Source organism: Pinus tabuliformis, chromosome 9 (assembly GCF_031772625.1).
Source record: "Pinus tabuliformis cultivar Carrire ecotype Pingquan chromosome 9, CPIR1, whole genome shotgun sequence".
In the NCBI taxonomy this organism is placed as follows: Eukaryota; Viridiplantae; Streptophyta; class Pinopsida; order Pinales; family Pinaceae; genus Pinus; species Pinus tabuliformis.
The window spans coordinates 1,717,081,869-1,717,099,774 of NC_142307.1; the positions used below are offsets into that span (position 1 = coordinate 1,717,081,869).

At 36.4% G+C, this 17,906-nt stretch overlaps 1 protein-coding gene across 1 annotated transcript; it reads right to left on the reverse strand.

Annotated features, from left to right (window-relative positions):
* Positions 1 to 7,880: 7,880 nt before the first annotated feature.
* LOC149155567 (amino acid transporter ANT1-like) lies at positions 7,881 to 11,485 on the reverse strand. The gene is made up of 2 exons (XM_089440667.1): positions 11,152 to 11,485; positions 7,881 to 9,477 (listed from the first exon to the last, which is right to left on the reverse strand). The coding sequence occupies exons 1-2, from the start codon at positions 11,359 to 11,361 to the stop codon at positions 8,440 to 8,442; spliced, it is 1,248 nt and encodes a 415-aa protein (XP_089296793.1). The 5' UTR covers positions 11,362 to 11,485; the 3' UTR covers positions 7,881 to 8,439.
* Positions 11,486 to 17,906: the final 6,421 nt, after the last annotated feature.

Genomic DNA, 17,906 nt, shown 5'->3' on the forward strand with positions numbered 1-17,906 from the left:
ATGAGTAATTCTTATCACTCATAGTTTAGGTTCATTTAATTTTGTGTAAATCAACTACACAAAATCATTAAGATAAGATCATAAAGTTTCAATTCAAAATTCAAAATTGAATTGAATTCTTTTGTAATCACTTGGTGTAGACAAATAATTAAATAATATATTTTCGCGAATTTTGTGACAAGAATTAAACTGCCATAACACTTTTGTTTAATATTGATTTTTCAAGGACTTTTCTATTTAAATTTTGTAATAAAAACTTATTAAGATAAAGTTATAAAGTTTTAATTCAAAATTGAATTGAATATGTTTGTGACTAATAATTAAATAATATATTTTGGCAAATTTTTGTGGCAAGGCCTAAACTGCCCTACCAATATTGATTTTTCAAAAACTTTTCTATTTTAATAAAATGTAAGCTTTCGTGCTCATATCCGATGCTAAGAAGTTTTTATCACCCTAATGATATATCAGAGATATGAATATGATCAGCGCTACAATGCTTGCTCTCCACCATTCTAAATTATTTGAGTAAGTTGGCCGTATAGACCTAGATGAGACCTCCCAATCAATTATACTCTTCATGTGCAAGTGATGAATGAGCCCACGCTGGATGATCAATTAACCATGTTCAGTGGCTGTTGCCAGGGTACGATCCGGCAACAACAGTTCATTAATTTAAACTGAACAATCAATATTATGGTTAATTGCGATTTCATTTATCAATTGAGCGTCATGCCACTTTCCCATGGCTTATAATGGGGAGTGGTACAGAGAGTTTGTCAAGGAAAAAGTAGTTTGGGGGAGTAGTGAGTAATTTTCGCTGAATCCTCAAGAATCAGATCGAAGTACAAGCATTTGCAAATCGGAAAAACTACACATTTATGCTTTACAGGCATTTCTCGTTAGTGGACAAGGGTAAACGAAAAACTCGTTAATGAACGGGTAAACTTAAAAAGAACTTGCAACCAGACGTGTAAACTAAAAAGACATACAACCAGATATGGAAACACCGTGAACAAAGTTAAGGTAAAGTTTGATTTTGACAACAAAGGATGACACCATTCATTTGGAGATCTGGTTCTGTACACTCTATTATCTATAACCCTGGTTATCTTGGTGGGAATGTTAGGAAAAGGCCAAAAGGACGTCCCACATGTCCGGTTGGAAGGCAGAGCTCTTTCAAAAGAGATGCTATCAAGCAAGAGAATGCTAATATTTTATGTAGTAAATTTTTTTTAACTGGTGAATGGGTAATCCTCTGAAGATTATATAAAAATATTCAATTTTTCTTGGTTTTTTTTTACTTATTAGCGTTACTCATTTTCAACATGTTAGAAAATAGAATCTGGGTGACGGGGTTCATTTTCAATGTTAGAAAATAGAATCATCATTTTCAACCTGTTAGAAAATAGAATCATCATTTTCAACCTGTTAGAAAATAGAATCTGGGTGAGGGGGTTCATTTTCAAATTTTTGCCAGACAAGTTAAACTTGGGTGGAGGGGGATTAAACCAGCTAGTTAACACTCTAGCTATTGTTTTTTAACTTTATAAAATATATATAATATTGATATATGTGAATAAACTCAATTTTTTCTTTAACTTTATAGAATATTAATATATATTTGAAAATAAATAAATGAAAATCAATTTGTAAAAAAATCCAAATATATCCTAACCAACTATATCCACTTAATCAAATATATCATAACAATAACAATTTGTTACTGAGAAATAAATTACTATATCCACTTAACCAAATATATCATAACAATTTGCTACTGAGAAATAAACAAATAGACAAATTTAAAAGCATAGACTAACAAGGACACAATTTTGCTCGGAAAATCATGAAAATTCCGGGAGGATTTTTGAAATTTTTGGAAATCTAGGTTATAAGATTTTTGAATAAGCATTTTGAAATTCTTGAAAATCTGGGTTATATAGGATTTTTGAAATTTTTGGAAATCCAGTTTATAACTGTTAAGTTTCAAGATCTTAGGTGTCCCAAGGGTTATTAATGGTACTAAATCCATTTCCACCATTAAAAAAATGATTCAAACACTCTCATGATTAAGATTTCTTAAATTTTTTTCACCAAATTCCAACGAGAAATTCATAATCGAAGCAAATTGTGGCTTCGGTAAACAACACAATTTAAAATACCTTAACACCTTAACAAATCACAAACGAGAATACCTACAATGCCCCGATCCAACAAGATTACAAATGAGAAGACATATCATGAGCTTGTTGGATTCAAAAGATGCTGCGTGTCTTCTCATGCCCTGGTTGGATTCAAGAGATGCTGCGTGCTCATGCCCTGGTTGGATTCAAGAGATGCTGCGTGCAGCTGCGTGACAAGAACAAATTCCAAGCTTGTTAGAGAATCCACTACTGCAAGAGGATGATATATATGTAGTTTGATTGCAATGAGCCTGGTTTGTTTTAAATATTGTTTAATTCTGTTATGTTTAGGTTTCCAAAGAGTATGTAAAAATCTGTATATAGAGACAACAGTCACAATTCCAATTTTGCATTGGATTGATTATGAAAAATGCTTTTCAATAACTTAATAATTTTTTTGGATTTTTTGAAAAAAAAATATTCAAAGAATATTATGTAAGAAATTTCTTTCCGAGGAGAATTCAGCAACCCAATCTAATCACAACTCCCCATCACAATAATAATTCGTAAAAGGATAATTGAATGACAGACAATTTAACCACCCATTCTGATAACAACTCAAGTGCCAGCAGAATCCAAATTAAACAATCCGTTTAAATAAATTGAACCAACCGACAATTGATATATCAGCAAAACAAATTATCAACGCAAGCATATTTTTAATTCCCATGTTTTACATCGTTAGGACTTGTATTCATTGCAATTATCAACTTTTTACTCATCAAAACAAAACAAATTAGCAACGTGTTAGAGCCTAGATTTGTCTCAGGCTAAAAAGACAAGATTCTAGGTCCATATCAAACCACGCTCAGCCTCGTAGCTAGCCCTATGAGGGTTCTCTCCAGGTCAATCTCAGCGAAAGATACTCAATGGGGCTGGAGATGACTGATTTTGCAACTGATTTTAGGCTAGGTATTAAGTGCAAAGGATTTGATTTGAGTTTTTTAGGATTTTGTTGAAAAAATGGGAAAGGCAAATTGGGCTCGGGGATGAGGCACAGTTTCTACAGAGTTCCGATTGGGGCAAGGAAGACAATCGTTTTGATGTTTTAAAGTGAGTGAGATGGATAGATCAGACTGGTGAGGAGCTAAGGAGAGCAAGAGAATCTCAAGAATTCTCCTTAAACAGATGAAAACATGGAAATTTAAACAAATTCAAAGGCAGAGCATAACAGTTAATGGATTCCACCTTAATCACTCATTTGTTCAAATTTAGAAGAAAAGAGAGGAAAATGATACACATAACACTAATGAACTTACAATTACTCAGAGAAGCACACCATCAAAACATAAAGCCACATGGATCCCAAACAGTGCTGCAAAACCCTGGTCTTTCCTTAGCCAAAAATGCAGAGATAGAATGTACAATGATATGCCAAAGCAATCCCAAGTGTCCAACCATGAAAATGACTTAGAAATTACATAATATAGACAAGCCAAACCTATTCCCTTGCCTCTAGGGGTCGAGATCATCATTCTAGGAGTTGTTTGAACCAATTCTAAATAAGGAACTGAAAACTAGGTAGTCAAACAACTTACCCCTATATGCTAGGAAACTGATTCATTCACTCACATTTCACCTTTTGGTGAATGAATCTTCTAGAACAAGTAAAAATGTGCCAATATTACATCATGGTTGTCAAATTACATCATGGAAAGTCAAAAATAACTTCAAGAAGCAAAACTGGTCAAAGTTGGGCGAATTGCTAAACTGAACAGTGAAAAACAATCCAAAATTCTCTGTGCGCCACGCCAAAATCTGTGTGCGTCGCGCCACTTTGGAGCTAATTTTGAGGCACTTCCTGAAGTCCAAATTGAGCCCAAGTGTGCTTGTTGGAAAGCCCTGCCTATCTACTTTCCAATCCAAGTGGAATTTATGAATTTGGTGCCCATTTTCCCCTCCAAAAATTCAATCTCCCAAGACTGCTTCTTGTGTGTCAAAATAGGGGCAGAGAGGTCATTTTTAGGGTGTTTTTGACCTCCTGAGGACTCAAAACTTGCCCAAACTTCTTGACCATGCACCAACAGTCGTGATTTTTCATGACAATCCAAAACTATCAACTTTTTTGCATTTGGAGCTTCCAATCATAAGCGCGCGCCACGTAGCGTGGCGCACAGGGAGAAAAACCTTGCTTTTTAGTGCAAAAATTCCAAAATGTCAAAAATTGCTCCAAATTTCTTGAAATTTGGACTAAAGGTTCTTCATCAAGGGCAATGGTGGGCCAAGGATGCCTCGGCCAATATCTGGAGTCCTTTATCCACTTTTTGCCTCCTTGATGCTCTCTTTACCTTTGCTTTCAAACTCCCGATTCTCGCTCTGTACACCAAGTTCCGGGACAAGTAATGATATGTCTGCCACGTCTATGAAGCCTCATGGGTGCATGTCCTTCCAAGGGTGAGTCACTTTGGGTTTCCACTTCATAATCGGATGAATGACCGGATGACATAACTGTCGTTGCACCACTGCCTTGGAGAAATAAGATGCTGGTGAAAGAACTGTGTTGAACTACTCTTTTGTAGTGTGATTGAATTCTGCCACCAAAGGGACAAATGCAACAAGGGACTGTTAGGAAGAGGGGAATTAGTAGGGGTTTAGAGACTATTGGGACAAATTTGTTTAGGAGGGTTTGAGAATTTTGTATAGGGTAGGGTTTGGGGTTTTACATTTGGAAATGTATGGAAGGGAATTGGGGATAGGGATTTAGTGAATTTTTGGAGATGGGGAAGAATTAAATTAGGAAGAAATGGAATAAGGGAGAAGGGAATGATGGAAAGAAAGGAGACATGGGATGGAAGAGTGACTTTGGTAGCAAAACACTGATTTTGGAACCCACAGCAATTTTTCCTTTGAGGTACTTTAGAAGTAGGGTTTAAGATTTTTGTTCAATTGTTATCATCCACCAACCACCATAACATATCACAAAATTGGATGAAAAACCAAGATAACAACCCTACCTGGCAAATCCACGCAAGTTATGGGCAATTTAAAGAAATTTCAAGCAAATTCAGGCTTTCAGGTGTATGCGCCGCGCCGCATACCCAGTGCGTCGCGCGCTCCTAGTGCGTCGCGCCCGTTCAGAATTACACTGGACAATTTCTCCCAGTGCGCTGCGCCTCCCCAGTGCACCGCGCCTCCCTAGTGCGCCGCGCCACCTGCTCTGTGCATCGCGATTTTTCCGGAAGACTTTTGGAGGCCTTCCCGGTGTCCAAATTGGGCGCAGGATAGCTCGTTGGAAAGGTCTTTAAGTCTACTTTCCAACCCAATCGGAATTTTTCAATTTGAAGTTCATTTGCCCTGTCAAAAATCAAATCTTCCAAGGCTGGTCAAAATGTGCCAAATGAGGCTGCCTAAAGGCAGAGTGCTGTTACAGTCAACTTTTGAATGTCTTCCTCAACTCCAAATTGAGCTCATGATAGCTCATTGGAAAGCTCTTTGTGTCTAATTATCATTTGACTCATAAAGCAAGTCATTTGGCCAACCAAGCTAGAAGAAAACTTGATTTTCCCAAAGTCACTTCAGAGGTGCATCAATTCTCCCAAGGCAATTGTATTTTTGACATTTCTCTAAAACCATGACACCTGTGTAAAAAGTGAAGGAGGTTTTTCTTCCTTGACCTGTTTTGGACAAAAACCTCTCTCAGTTTTCAAAAATTCATCTTTTATTACCCAAAAACATCATTTGAGTGAAACCTATCCCGATGTGTGGAACAGGGGATTTGTCGAAATGAAGTGAAATGAAGGGAATAAGGGGCTTCTAAATTCTTGGGAAAATTCTTGGAAGTAGGGAGGAATGTTAGGAAGCAGTGGAAAGTGGAATTTCAAAGATTGAGTGAGGGGAAGGGGTCCAAAAAGGCAAAACACAGGTCCAACCTAGAAAATTGCCAGGTTGTAGCAAGAAACTAGGGTTTGTGCGAAAATGAGGAATTTGGGAAATCTCAGTGATGGGAAGCGTTTGATAAGGTACTTTAAGGATAGAGGAAGGTGTATGAACATCAGGATACAAGTTTTGTCGATGATTTGACCATCCAAGATAAATTGCTTTCAAAACCCTAGGTGAGGGAAATGACCTTACCTAGACGCAACTGAAGCATGAACAAGGTGTAAAATGACCCAATGGAACCTGACATGATAAAAACAACCCTTTGAGTGATGGCACACTCATCTGAATGGTGACATGAACCGACATTTGGACAACTTTGACAAAAGTAAGAGCAAACCCTAGACCTAATACCTACTGATCAAATTTTACTTGAAGATTCACTGAAATGACAAAATTTGACCTTGACACCTTAAAATCACTTTGTAAGAGCATGTTTGATCACTGGAGGAAGGCTGGAAAGACTGACACTAACACAACGCAATCATATTTTTAATTCCCATGCTTACATTGGTAGACTTGTATTCATTGTAATTAGCGATTTTGACTGAAGCCTAACAAGAAAATCGAAATGTAAGAGTAAGCACAGTAATTTGTGCCATGTAGTCACCTATGTTCTGTGATTTGTACCCACTATCGAACAGTTTAATCAACAAACGAAAACATAATCATATCCAGAGAACTATAAAGATAAAATGATTGATTTTAATAAATGATAACAAATTATACATAGTAACAACATAACAACATACATAAACCATGCACACTATGATTTATCTATAAATCTTAACCATGCACACTATGATTTATCTATAAATCTTTTATGGGATAAAAATCAGCCTAATAATAAATCTATCATCTTTTGAATTAAATGCAGTAAACACCCTGACCTGGGATGATTCTTTTGCTTGCTCAACTCTGACACGTAAAAAAAAACCAAAAATCATCATTATTGGCCTAACCAAATGAGTCAATGACTCTTCTGCTCAACTCTACACATTAGAATAAAAAATCCTCAAACCACCTGGTATTACTAATTGATTAATAGTACACCTGGTATTACTAATTGATTAATACTACAGACGACCAATACCAATACCAATACCGAGCACCCAAAACCATCAAAATCGACTTAACAACCTTGATAGTAATACTGCATACCATCAAAATCGACTTAACAACCTTGGTAGTAATACTGCATACGGCAAATACCACGCACCCAAAACCATCAAAGTCTACTTAACAACCTTAACTAATTCACAAATGTAATAAAAGAACCATCCTTGCAAAGTTTACCATATTATTTCTCTTATATTTGAGAACATACTTCAATCGCATATCAAATTAGTTCATATTATCTTTCAATAAGATGGCTGAAAAATAACCAAATCCACAAAAAAATCACCTTCAGTTGAAGTCCGTAAAGATATCTACTTTATTAAATAGTAATCATTATATGATATCATTCCATGTGGAATCGTAAAAAGTTTTTAGAATACAAGCAGATGACTGGTTGCTAATCACTGAAAAAACCACCTCCATTCCATTTGCAAATAAAATCAATTAACAACTCAAATCTCATGCACTGAATTCTTGTCGTTTGGCGAATCTAAAACACCTACATTTTAGCTCATAGGGGTACACTAAGGGTCCTGTTTTACATAGAATATCCACCCCACCAAAGCCCAAATCAAAGGACTGAATTCTCGGCGTTTGGAAAATCTAAAACACCACTTTTTGCTTCATGAGGTTATCATTTTACCTGGAATATCCACCCCACCAAATCAAAAAACTATCCCAGATTTAAGATACAAAATTATGAATTTTTTTGTTACATTAGAAGAATCGAATCATATAAAGTAAAAAATACCAAGGTAAGGAAAGGACACTAGTTCACAAATATCCACCATAGTTGTTATTTAACTATGCTGTCATTCATCAGGTTCAAGGAATGTCAAGTCAGTCTTTCAGCTTGCACAATATGAGATGCTGTCGAAAGATTGTCTAAAACTAAGAAAGCACCTTCCAATTATCTAATAAACCACATCAGGCAAGGTTTCTGTAAGAACGTACTGGTCAATTGAACACTGAATCGGCAATCTCACGAAATGTGATGCTGACAGAGAATATCCATAATGCTAATCTGTGCAATACATTTTGAGGAACTTTCTCGATGTAGAAGTAAAACCTGCCCCTTTTCTTTGGAAACTTGCTGTCTCGTGTTCTCTCGACTTCTAAATATTGCTTAGCAGCACTAGGATCAAGGCCTTGCCTCATTTACAATCCAATGCCCAATTCTGATTTCATTTGTCCTCTGGTGTTTTAATTGGATTTCCTTGGAAGAAGACTGCGTTGTACTAGACTGAACCTCTTTGGGTCACAGATTGGTTAATGGAGACATAACACATGTACTATATGTGCCATAAATGGCAAAAACTATTCCACAAACTAAAATGGTCAGATCAATGGCCTTTTGTGAAAAATGTAGACAGCCTCTAAAAGCTCTAAGGTGAAACAATGATGGGAAAACAAATGCAAGCAATGCACAGACAGTACTTCCCACCAAAGAGACAAAGACCCCAAATCCAGGCAAGGATGAGGCCAGTATTGCAAGGACAACAACAGAACCCGCACGAAGAATTTTAAATAATACTGTTTCCACCCATGGGAATGCAACAGAGATTTTTTGAAACCAACAGCTTTCTATCAGTTTCATCTCAAACATTTCATGAATAGGATGCATCATGACAGGAAATGTCAAGAGAAGGGCTATGCAAAGCCCCACTTTCACAGCAACTGCAGACCAATCATTGGGAAGATTCAGAGTCACTATATCTTGGGTTTCGTTTCCATATGCAACGTACCCTGCCAATCCAAAACTAACATATAGAGAAGTAAGGGAAAAAAACGCCAGACCCAACACCTTCCCGAATTTCTGGGGCTTTTTCATTGAAGCTTCCAATGATAAGGTCATGCCAAAGCCCTCAAAGCAAAATACTGCAACTCCGAAAACGAAAGGCAAGGCCTGCCAACCTGTGAAGGTCTGTACCTTATCCAGCCCTTGAAATGAAGAATAATCATCCTTGATGACAATTGCCATAGCCAAAACACTGCAGACATCTGCGAAAATACTGAAGGGAGCAAGGGCTGACAACGTTCGAACCCAAGCCAGTGCAATTTCCACAGGAACTAAAATAAGAATGAAAAATAAACTTCTATTACTTGATCCCGTGAACAGTGAGGACAAATTTTGACCTACAAAAACCAAATAGGATACACACCCTCCACACTGAGAAATTAGTAACATTGTCTCTGCTGCAAAACGCCCTATTTTTCCGTAAGTGTGCCCTCCAAGGTCTCCATATGTTAATATATTTACTTGGTCCAACTCTTCCAACTTCTCTCTGCACCTGACCTGAATACAACCATAGGAGATATGAATTCCCAAAACTACACTTGTCAATCTCTATTATGCATCCTAAAAAAGGTCATCTGGTAGAAACAAATACAATACAATATTGAATGCCAGTGGCCATGGTGGTTTAAAAAGTGTAAAGAAATAAAATGTGATATTTTAAAAGTAAGTTTAAATAAAAAATAAAAAATTAAACTCACATATTAGGTTATTAGGTTTTGAACATGCAAAATACAAAGACAGATCCATCTTAACCCCTATATATTGTAATGCCAAGAGCTAGAGCTATCAAATTCCTCAAGTTGCCCATGGTAGTTGATTTAAATCTTTGACAAATTGGTGGATATTAAGATGAAACAGATCCATCCTAACCCCTATCTTTTGTAATGCCAAGAGCTATCAAATTCCTCAAGGTGCCCATGGTAGTTGATTTAAATCTTGGACAAGTTGGTGGATATTAAGATGGGACAGATCCATCCTAACCCCTATATTTTGTAATGCCAAGAGCTATCATTTTCGAAAAGGTGCCCATGGTAGTTTATTTAAATCTTGGACAAGTTGGTGGATATTATGATGGATTTGTGGGTGTTTTTTATTCTTAGGTAGTTATTACGATAGATCTGTGACGTTTTTTTCCTGAGCTATCAAATTCCTCAAGGTGCCCTTGTAGTGAATTTAAATCTTGGATAAGTTGGTGAATATTAAGATGGATTTGTGGGTTTTTCATTTTGTTTATTTTTGCCAAGTGGATATTATGATAGATCTGTGATTTTTTTTTTTTCCAACATCACAGGTGGGCACACACAGGCACATAGGTCTCCCCACAACCGACCTATGTGAGAAATGCACCACTTGGTGCAATTGCCAGTAAAAGCAAATACTTAAATTGGAGATCAAGGATCTTTAGATAGTCATTTAAAGGCAATCAAAGACAGAGGAATCCAGCGGTTCAATTGAAAGTAAGCAGATCAAGGGAGAGGAGGGGTACATTCCGGAGACTGAGTGGGAATCATACATCAACTTTTCGTGCGAGCGCAGGCCTGTGGCTTTAACTGTGCATTTAATGTAATCGGTGAATTGGGTGAACAAATGAGTATACTTAAATGAAAATGAGGTGCATTCTTCAGAGCGGATGAAGATACGGTGAGGGTGGGCTAATACATCAACTTTTCATGTGTGTCTCTAACTGTGCATTTACTGGGCCCATTGAATATGGGCACTAGCACAGATCCATCTCTACCTTGGTTTGATATACACCTGAAGCTTTTGAAGATCTACATCTTGAGTTCACACAAATGGCCCAAACCAAAATATATTATTGGTACTAACATAAGGCTCCCAAGGTGCATAGCAGGCCCAAGTTCAGAGGAGAATCTGCTAGTTACATCATTTCCAATCATTTAACAAACCTAATTTCATTTTCAGGAGAGCGTTGAATTGTTCAAGGTTTATTGCAACCAAGTATTTTTTAATTTTGAAAGGATTTCACTGTAAACACTATTTTTCAAACTGATACAACATTTGATAAGTGGGTTCTCATCTTGAAAAAGATTATTACTAGATGTGATAAAAAATTAGGAATTATCCATGCAACTGGCTAGTACTTGAAAAAAAATGAAACAATCGTGCTTATAGCATCATAATCCAAACAAAGGAGCAACTGCAATATATTACCAGAAGTATCATGCAGTAATATGTCAAGCCTGCTGCACAAAATATGGCTCCAGCACTGGCAGCCCATCCACTGACTCTGAATGCATAAGGGAGACCCAAAACACCAGTCCCCACAACTGATACAATAATATTTCCAAAGGCCTGTGGTCTTGAAGCAGTTCCTGCCCTCCCCTGTTTCTGCAAGAGTGGTAGAACACCTTCGTCTGCCATTGTTTTGCCCGGCAGAAATAAGGAATTGTTTCCAGAACAGAGTAGGAAACTACTTCATTCACACAAAACCAACTTCAATCATGCACCCAATTCACAGAAAACCAACTTCGTGAAGCAGTGCGAGAAAGGGTGCGAAATGCACTGGGATATTTATTGGTTTGCTCGTTTCGCGGTGGCGAATGAATGTGAAAGGAAGTCGTTTATGTCGTGCCAAGTGCGGAGCTTCCGGTTGATTTAAAAGCCAATCCCACCACTTCACTTTTCTTTAGGAAGCACGCCACCGAATAATCTGGCTCTTAAAGAATGAAACCGGGCTGCCAGTTGTGAGTTGTCGTCTGTGTGCATTTTGTGGTAGGTACATGTTTTTTATTTCATTTGAGTTGTCGTCCGTGTGCATTTTGTGGTAGGTACATGGTTTTTATTTCATTTTGGTTTTATTTTTTTAAGTTGGTAAAATTTCAGTGTGATTTTGTTTTTATTTGTTTTTCAAATTAATTGTGGGAAAATTATTATGGCTATTATGGTTATTTCTATTTTTTTCAAGTTAAGTAAAATTTATATTAAGTTAGGACAGATTTTTCGGCCAAAATTACAAGGAATATCATTTGTCTTTTCGAACCAACTAATGTGGTTTATCGTCGGGACAAGTTATTAATTTAGTGTTAAGGAAAGTTATTGTTCGCTATTATTGTTATTTTTATATTTTTCTAGTTAAATAAAAATTATTTAATAAAATTTATATTAATTTAGTGTTAAGGAAAGTTATTATGGTTATTTTTGTATTTTTTTTTTGGGTGGGACTCTCCGATTTACATGTCCATTATGTACCCCTCTACAGGGGAAGGGTAGCCCAAGATTTGAACCCAAAACTTCCAGTTCGGTGAGACTTCATTTCCATGGCCCTTGCCGGTTGAGCTACCCCATGTGGACGCTATTTTTGTATTTTTTCAAATAAAGTAAAATTTATATTAATTTAGTTATTATGTGAAAAATTGTGTTAAGTTAAATTGTTATTATTTTTAAATAGTGAGAAACTCTGTCAAATTGTTGTTATTTTTAAATAGTGGGAAAATCTGTCATAACTAGAAGTGAAGATAGTCATTACTAGTTGCTATTTGCTAATACATACAATAACTCATCACTTCTATTGAGAGAATTCTTTTTGTTTTTATATGTATAAAGTTGTGTTTATTTTATTTTATTATTTTATTTTTAAATTATGTTGATAAATACATTTTCATCACTTCTATTGAGAGAATTCTTTTTGTTTTTATATGTATAAAGTTGTGTTTATTTTATTTTATTATTTTATTTTTAAATTATGTTGATAAATACATTTATATTGAAAAGAGAAGTTGTTAAGTTTTAGAATTTTTTTATTATAAATATTAGAGAAGTTGTTAAGTTTTAGAATTTTTTTATTATAAATATTATTTGTATGTTATTTAATTTTTTAAAATGTATTTTTTATTATTTTCTTTTTATCAAAAGTTGTGATTAAATTTATTAAATTATTTGCATTTTATAAATGGAAATTTGTTATTATTTGTGTCATTAAAAGGGTTTTCAATCATATAATTAACTCTCAATTTCAAAATTAATTAATTTATTTGTTTATGTTATTAAGATTTTTTTATTTCCATTATTTTTTTTTTCCTAGATAAAAAGGCATAATTTTATTATCAAATAGATATAAAATTGTATATTATTCATACATGTCTGGCATGTATATTAAGTAAGGCATAGTCTAGCATATAGACCAAATGATCTTTTTCAGAGCATTTTTCCAGGTTAATTTTAATCAAAACCCGATAGAGATTTTTAAAAACTTGAGTTAAGTTGTTTAATTTGTGGAATTCTAGTGCCCAAGGGTTTTCCAGTTGAGTTTAAGTTGTTTAATTTGTGGAATTCTAGTAACCAAGAATTTTCTAGGGAGCTGAATCCATTTTTGCATTCAAAAATATATTTTAAACAACAAAAGATCGCAATCTTGCTTGAGATTGTATCACGAGATGAAAAAGTTATTTTGTTTATGAGTTAGACTACGCCATTTAGTAATATAGGTCCAAAAATAGTGGATCCTCGACCTCACTCGAGATAATGTAAGTGCATAGGTCGAACACAAAATTTGATGAAGTTTGGACAAGAGCTTACCAATGTGATGGGTTGGTCACATGGTAATGTTGGGGGAATATTTTTTGTTAAGAAATTTTAAATATTTAATTTAAGAGCAAGCATTGTTTTTTTAGAAATTAGTTGGAGAAGTTACTCATCTTGAAAGTTATTTTATGTTGTAAATGTAGTTTTCAGTTTTCCTTATTTTGTGGAGAAAGAGAAACGATTCACATCTTTCATGACTCTTGGTTGTCATAGTCAATTTTTCTTTTCTAGAGAATAAAGAACGAGTACCTAGAAGGAGGGGCTTGTTGCTTTCCCTGTGTAACTACAATTCTGAAGTTTGCAAACACACTTGTGCTTTCCAATCTGTGTGAACCATAAGGTATATATGTGCGAATGGCGTAAATGAACAGTGAGATAGAATGTAAGTTTTTGTGATGATTAAATGGTTTTCTATTAAATTGATCCCCTGTGATTAGACCAAATCGACTTTTGTTTGTGAATTGTTATCAGTTGCAGTGTTATTCCTGTGCATTTAATTATTTTGAGAACATGTAACTTGTTGAATTGAATTACACTTAGAAATTGAACCCCTTTGACTTCATTCATTGTGTGATAGGCCATTTATCTTTTGTATTCTTGTTGCATCGGTTTCAAAACCTTGCAAGGAATGTTCACTATGTTCAGGCGCAGTGAATGCGTGGTGGTTTTTTTGCAGCGATTCAACTAAAACATAGTACCCTATTTTGAATACATTCGACACCCTTTTAAGATTGATTTTCGGACTGTCAAATTCGAACCAGCGTTGCAAACTTCGATGAAGAAAGGAAAAGTGAAACATATATGGTGTTGAGGAGTCAGTCAGGGACATGGAAGTCGATTTTGGAAAGGAGATTGCCAAATCATTTAATAGCATAGGACATTGAGGTTTTGGAAGGGACGCTGCCAAATCATTTGACAGCGCAGGCCTTTACTCATTTTCCCGGAAATCGCTAAACCGAATTTTGGACAGTGCGTTGCCAAATCATTCTGAGCGACTTACCAAAAAAAATTAGAGGACTGTGTATCAGTTTAAGATCTCCTTTTGCCTACCCATGGAACCAATTTGTGGTATTAGAGCAAACCTTTTGCATAGTTGATACTATCTACAGTGTAAGAGAATATGGTTATGCGAGCAAGAAGAGCATGAGGTCGAGGAGGCAGACCCGTGGGTAACGTAGAGCTTAGAGAAGAGATAAGGAGACTTCAAGATCAGTTAGAGGCCGTGGAGGTAGGAAGACAACGAGATCTTGAGACTTGAGATATTAGTGAACCTAAAGAAGAAGTTGAGGAAGAAGGAGAAACACCTGCTGAGGAAACTCCAAAAGTCAAGTTATTGAGATCATTGTTAGGCTCAAGTTCAAGACCAAATCCTGAACTATCTAGCAGCTGAAAATTTGTTTGATTGGACTAATGAGTTAGACAAGTATTTTGAATATGAAGAGATGGACTATAAAAAAAGGTTTGCAGTAACAAGGTTGAAAGGTCATGTTGCACTATGGTTGGACAATGCATAGGCTGAAAGGATAAAGAAGAACAAGTCATTGATTAAAAGTTAGGATATGATGGTGACAAAGATGAAGAGTAAATTCTTACCAAAAGATTACCAATTAAGTCTCTACGGGTACATGAAGAACCTCAACCAAAGGTCACTAACAATAAAATAATATACTGAAGAAATTTACAAAGTTAACTTGAGTGTAGGTTATGTGGAAAGATTGATCAGTTGGATAAAAAATATGCTCAAAATTGAAATGGAACGATTGGATAGAGCTCATCGTTCTAAATCTGACACAACTCGTTTTGTGGAAAACAAATGATGTATGCTCCCAGAAATAAGTTCTAGTTGATTTGGCAAACAAGGAAATTTTAGCAAAAGTTTGTGCAAGTTGCGTTTTGTGGAAAACAAATGATGTATGCTCCCAGAAATAAGTTCTAGTTGATTTGGCAAACAAGGAAATTTTAGCAAAAGTTTGTGCAAGTTGCCTAGTTAGAAATCCATATAGCTAACTGGGCTTGCTGATTGTGTAAGGTTGACTGGGCTTCAAATAGCCAATGGTATCTCACCATGTGGCAGGTTCTAGGTGCTGAGTTGGCGAAATTCTATTGGGTGGAGTTGTTGGTGAGTGGACCAACCGGAGGCCGCCACATGGCACCTCGATGGCTACTAAAAACTTGTTGAAGTCTGAACTGCACTTAGTGGGATTCAAACCATGCACCTCTCTCCAACTAAATTATGCTCTTACCATCATGCCACATGTAGTCCTTATTAAAAGGACCTCCAAACATTTTATTTAAATAATATGTGGGTGGAGTATTGGGGTAAGGGGTTGAGGGCTAACCCTAGCCTCGGTCACCGTGCCCACAAGGACCAAGGGCGGGACCGGGAACCAGTGCTTAGCGCCCCCCCCCCCCCCCCCCTCATTTTAAATATTTTCCCATGCGACCATAAGCTAGGACCAAGGGCCAATTAGGAGGGAGCTAGACCAAGGGGGTCAACCCCAGGTCACATGGAGCATCCATGTGACCAGGAGGGCATGCACAGGTGTTAATGGCGAATTTAATCATCCCAAAATTTGCGCGGATGGTGCACCAATTTGTCGCCCAGTTAGCCGAAAAGGGGTGGAATTGTAGGACGGTTAGCTGGACTTCACAAAACTGTGGGCAAATAGCAGCGAAACTTGGGAAGCTCATAACTTTCTCAGTTTTTTGTCATTTTGGGAGAAGCAAGAGGCTAGACAAGAGTTTTTGATAGATATGAAGCCAATGGAGTTGTTTTTGAATCCATTTGAGCACTATAACTTTATGTAATCACTATTTTTATGAGCATGATAATATATGTCAAGCATTGGAAGTTGGACTAGGAGATGTAGCCCAAGAGGAGTGAACTCTTTTATCACTTGTTGTTTTTTATTTATTGTTATGGTGGTATTGTTTGCATTATTATGCAAATTCTAAAGTTTAAATTCATGTTCTATGTGTTTATGAATTTAACATAAGAGCCTCAAAACTCAAATCTAATCACTTGCAATTTACATAAACCTCAAGCAGTTTAATATACATATCAAGTTTGGAATCAGAGCATACGGTTTCTTTGTTGCTATGAGGATTTAATTGTTTGCAAGTGTTTCTTATGCTTACAATATTGAAGCTCAAGAGAGGAGAAGGAAATCTTGTGGGTGCATGTTCTCAATTTGGGACAAGGACAAGGAGAGCACATAATCTCCACAAGTTTCACCTCAAGTTGTTCCTAAAGCTTCAATAAGCATGTATCATGAAGGAGGAGCTGATAATATGTTAGAGGATGAGAAGGATTTCAAAAAAAAGAAAAAAGAAAAAAACATTCTTTGAGATGACCCACATGGTGAAAGTTCTCTATGAAGAGAGAAATTCAAGATTGCAGGGTGAGAGCTCCAAGCCTTCAAAAGGAGAGGGTTCTTCTGGAGGAAAAGGAGGAGATGATGACAAGCCTTCAAAAGGGAATGGTGACAAACCACCATCTTCTCCACCTCCATCCTCACCTTCATCATCATCCTCTTCCACAACAACCCTTACACAAGAGGCTAGTGCAGAAAGCCCCTCAGAGAAGGAAGATGGCCAAGTCTGCACCTTTTGTCCACATGATGATGAGGATGAGGTTCTATCAGTGCCAAAGTCCAAGGATCTGAAAGAAGAAAGACCAAGAGTCCAAGAAGACACCTCAAGAATTAGGAAAGAGTTTAAGAGCATCTTTGTCCCTCAGTCGAAAGATGAGGAAAATGGTAAGCATTTACATGCAGTTTCTTTACATGAAAATGTTGATTTAAGCTCTTTTGCAGCCTTTGAGAAGCATAGAAAAGGCATAGGAACAAAGCTCTTGTCCAATATGGGTTACAAGGGAGGAGGCCTTGGAGTGAACAATCAGGGCATTATCCATCCAATTGAGGCAAAGGAGAGACCTCGATATGAAGGTTTGGGCTATGTTGAAAAGGGAGAATGGTCTTCCAACGATATCTCTTGGGTATCATGTTATTTTTGTCATAAGAGAGGACATGATGAGGAAAATTGTTGGGATTTGCATCTGGAATTGGTACTAGCTTGGTTTCTAAAGCAAAAGGAGGACATGAAATGCAAGACCTCTCCAAAGAGAGATGAGCAAGTTGAAGAAGAGACTAAGACAAGTTCTTCTCGCCATTCAAGTTCCTTGCATAAGAAGCATGGTTCAAAGGATAACAAGGGAAGGTATAAGCCTCACTCAAATAGTTTCTTTGATTTTGAGCCACATGATCAATTGAATAAAGTTTTATGGAATATGATTCCATGCACTTTCTGTCATTCACCTAACCATAGTGTGAATAAGTGTCAACAAAGGAACGATTTGCTTGAATGTGGGAATGAAACATGGAAGA

Excerpts from the sequence above, each read along its gene's own strand:
- LOC149155567 (XM_089440667.1), bottom strand. The coding sequence starts at position 11,361 with ATGGCAGACGAAGGTGTTCTACCACTCTTGCAGAAACAGGGGAGGGCA. Across the intron at positions 9,478-11,151 it reads ATTACTGCATGATACTTCTG|GTCAGGTGCAGAGAGAAGTT; the intron begins GTAATATATTGC and ends GGTTGTATTCAG.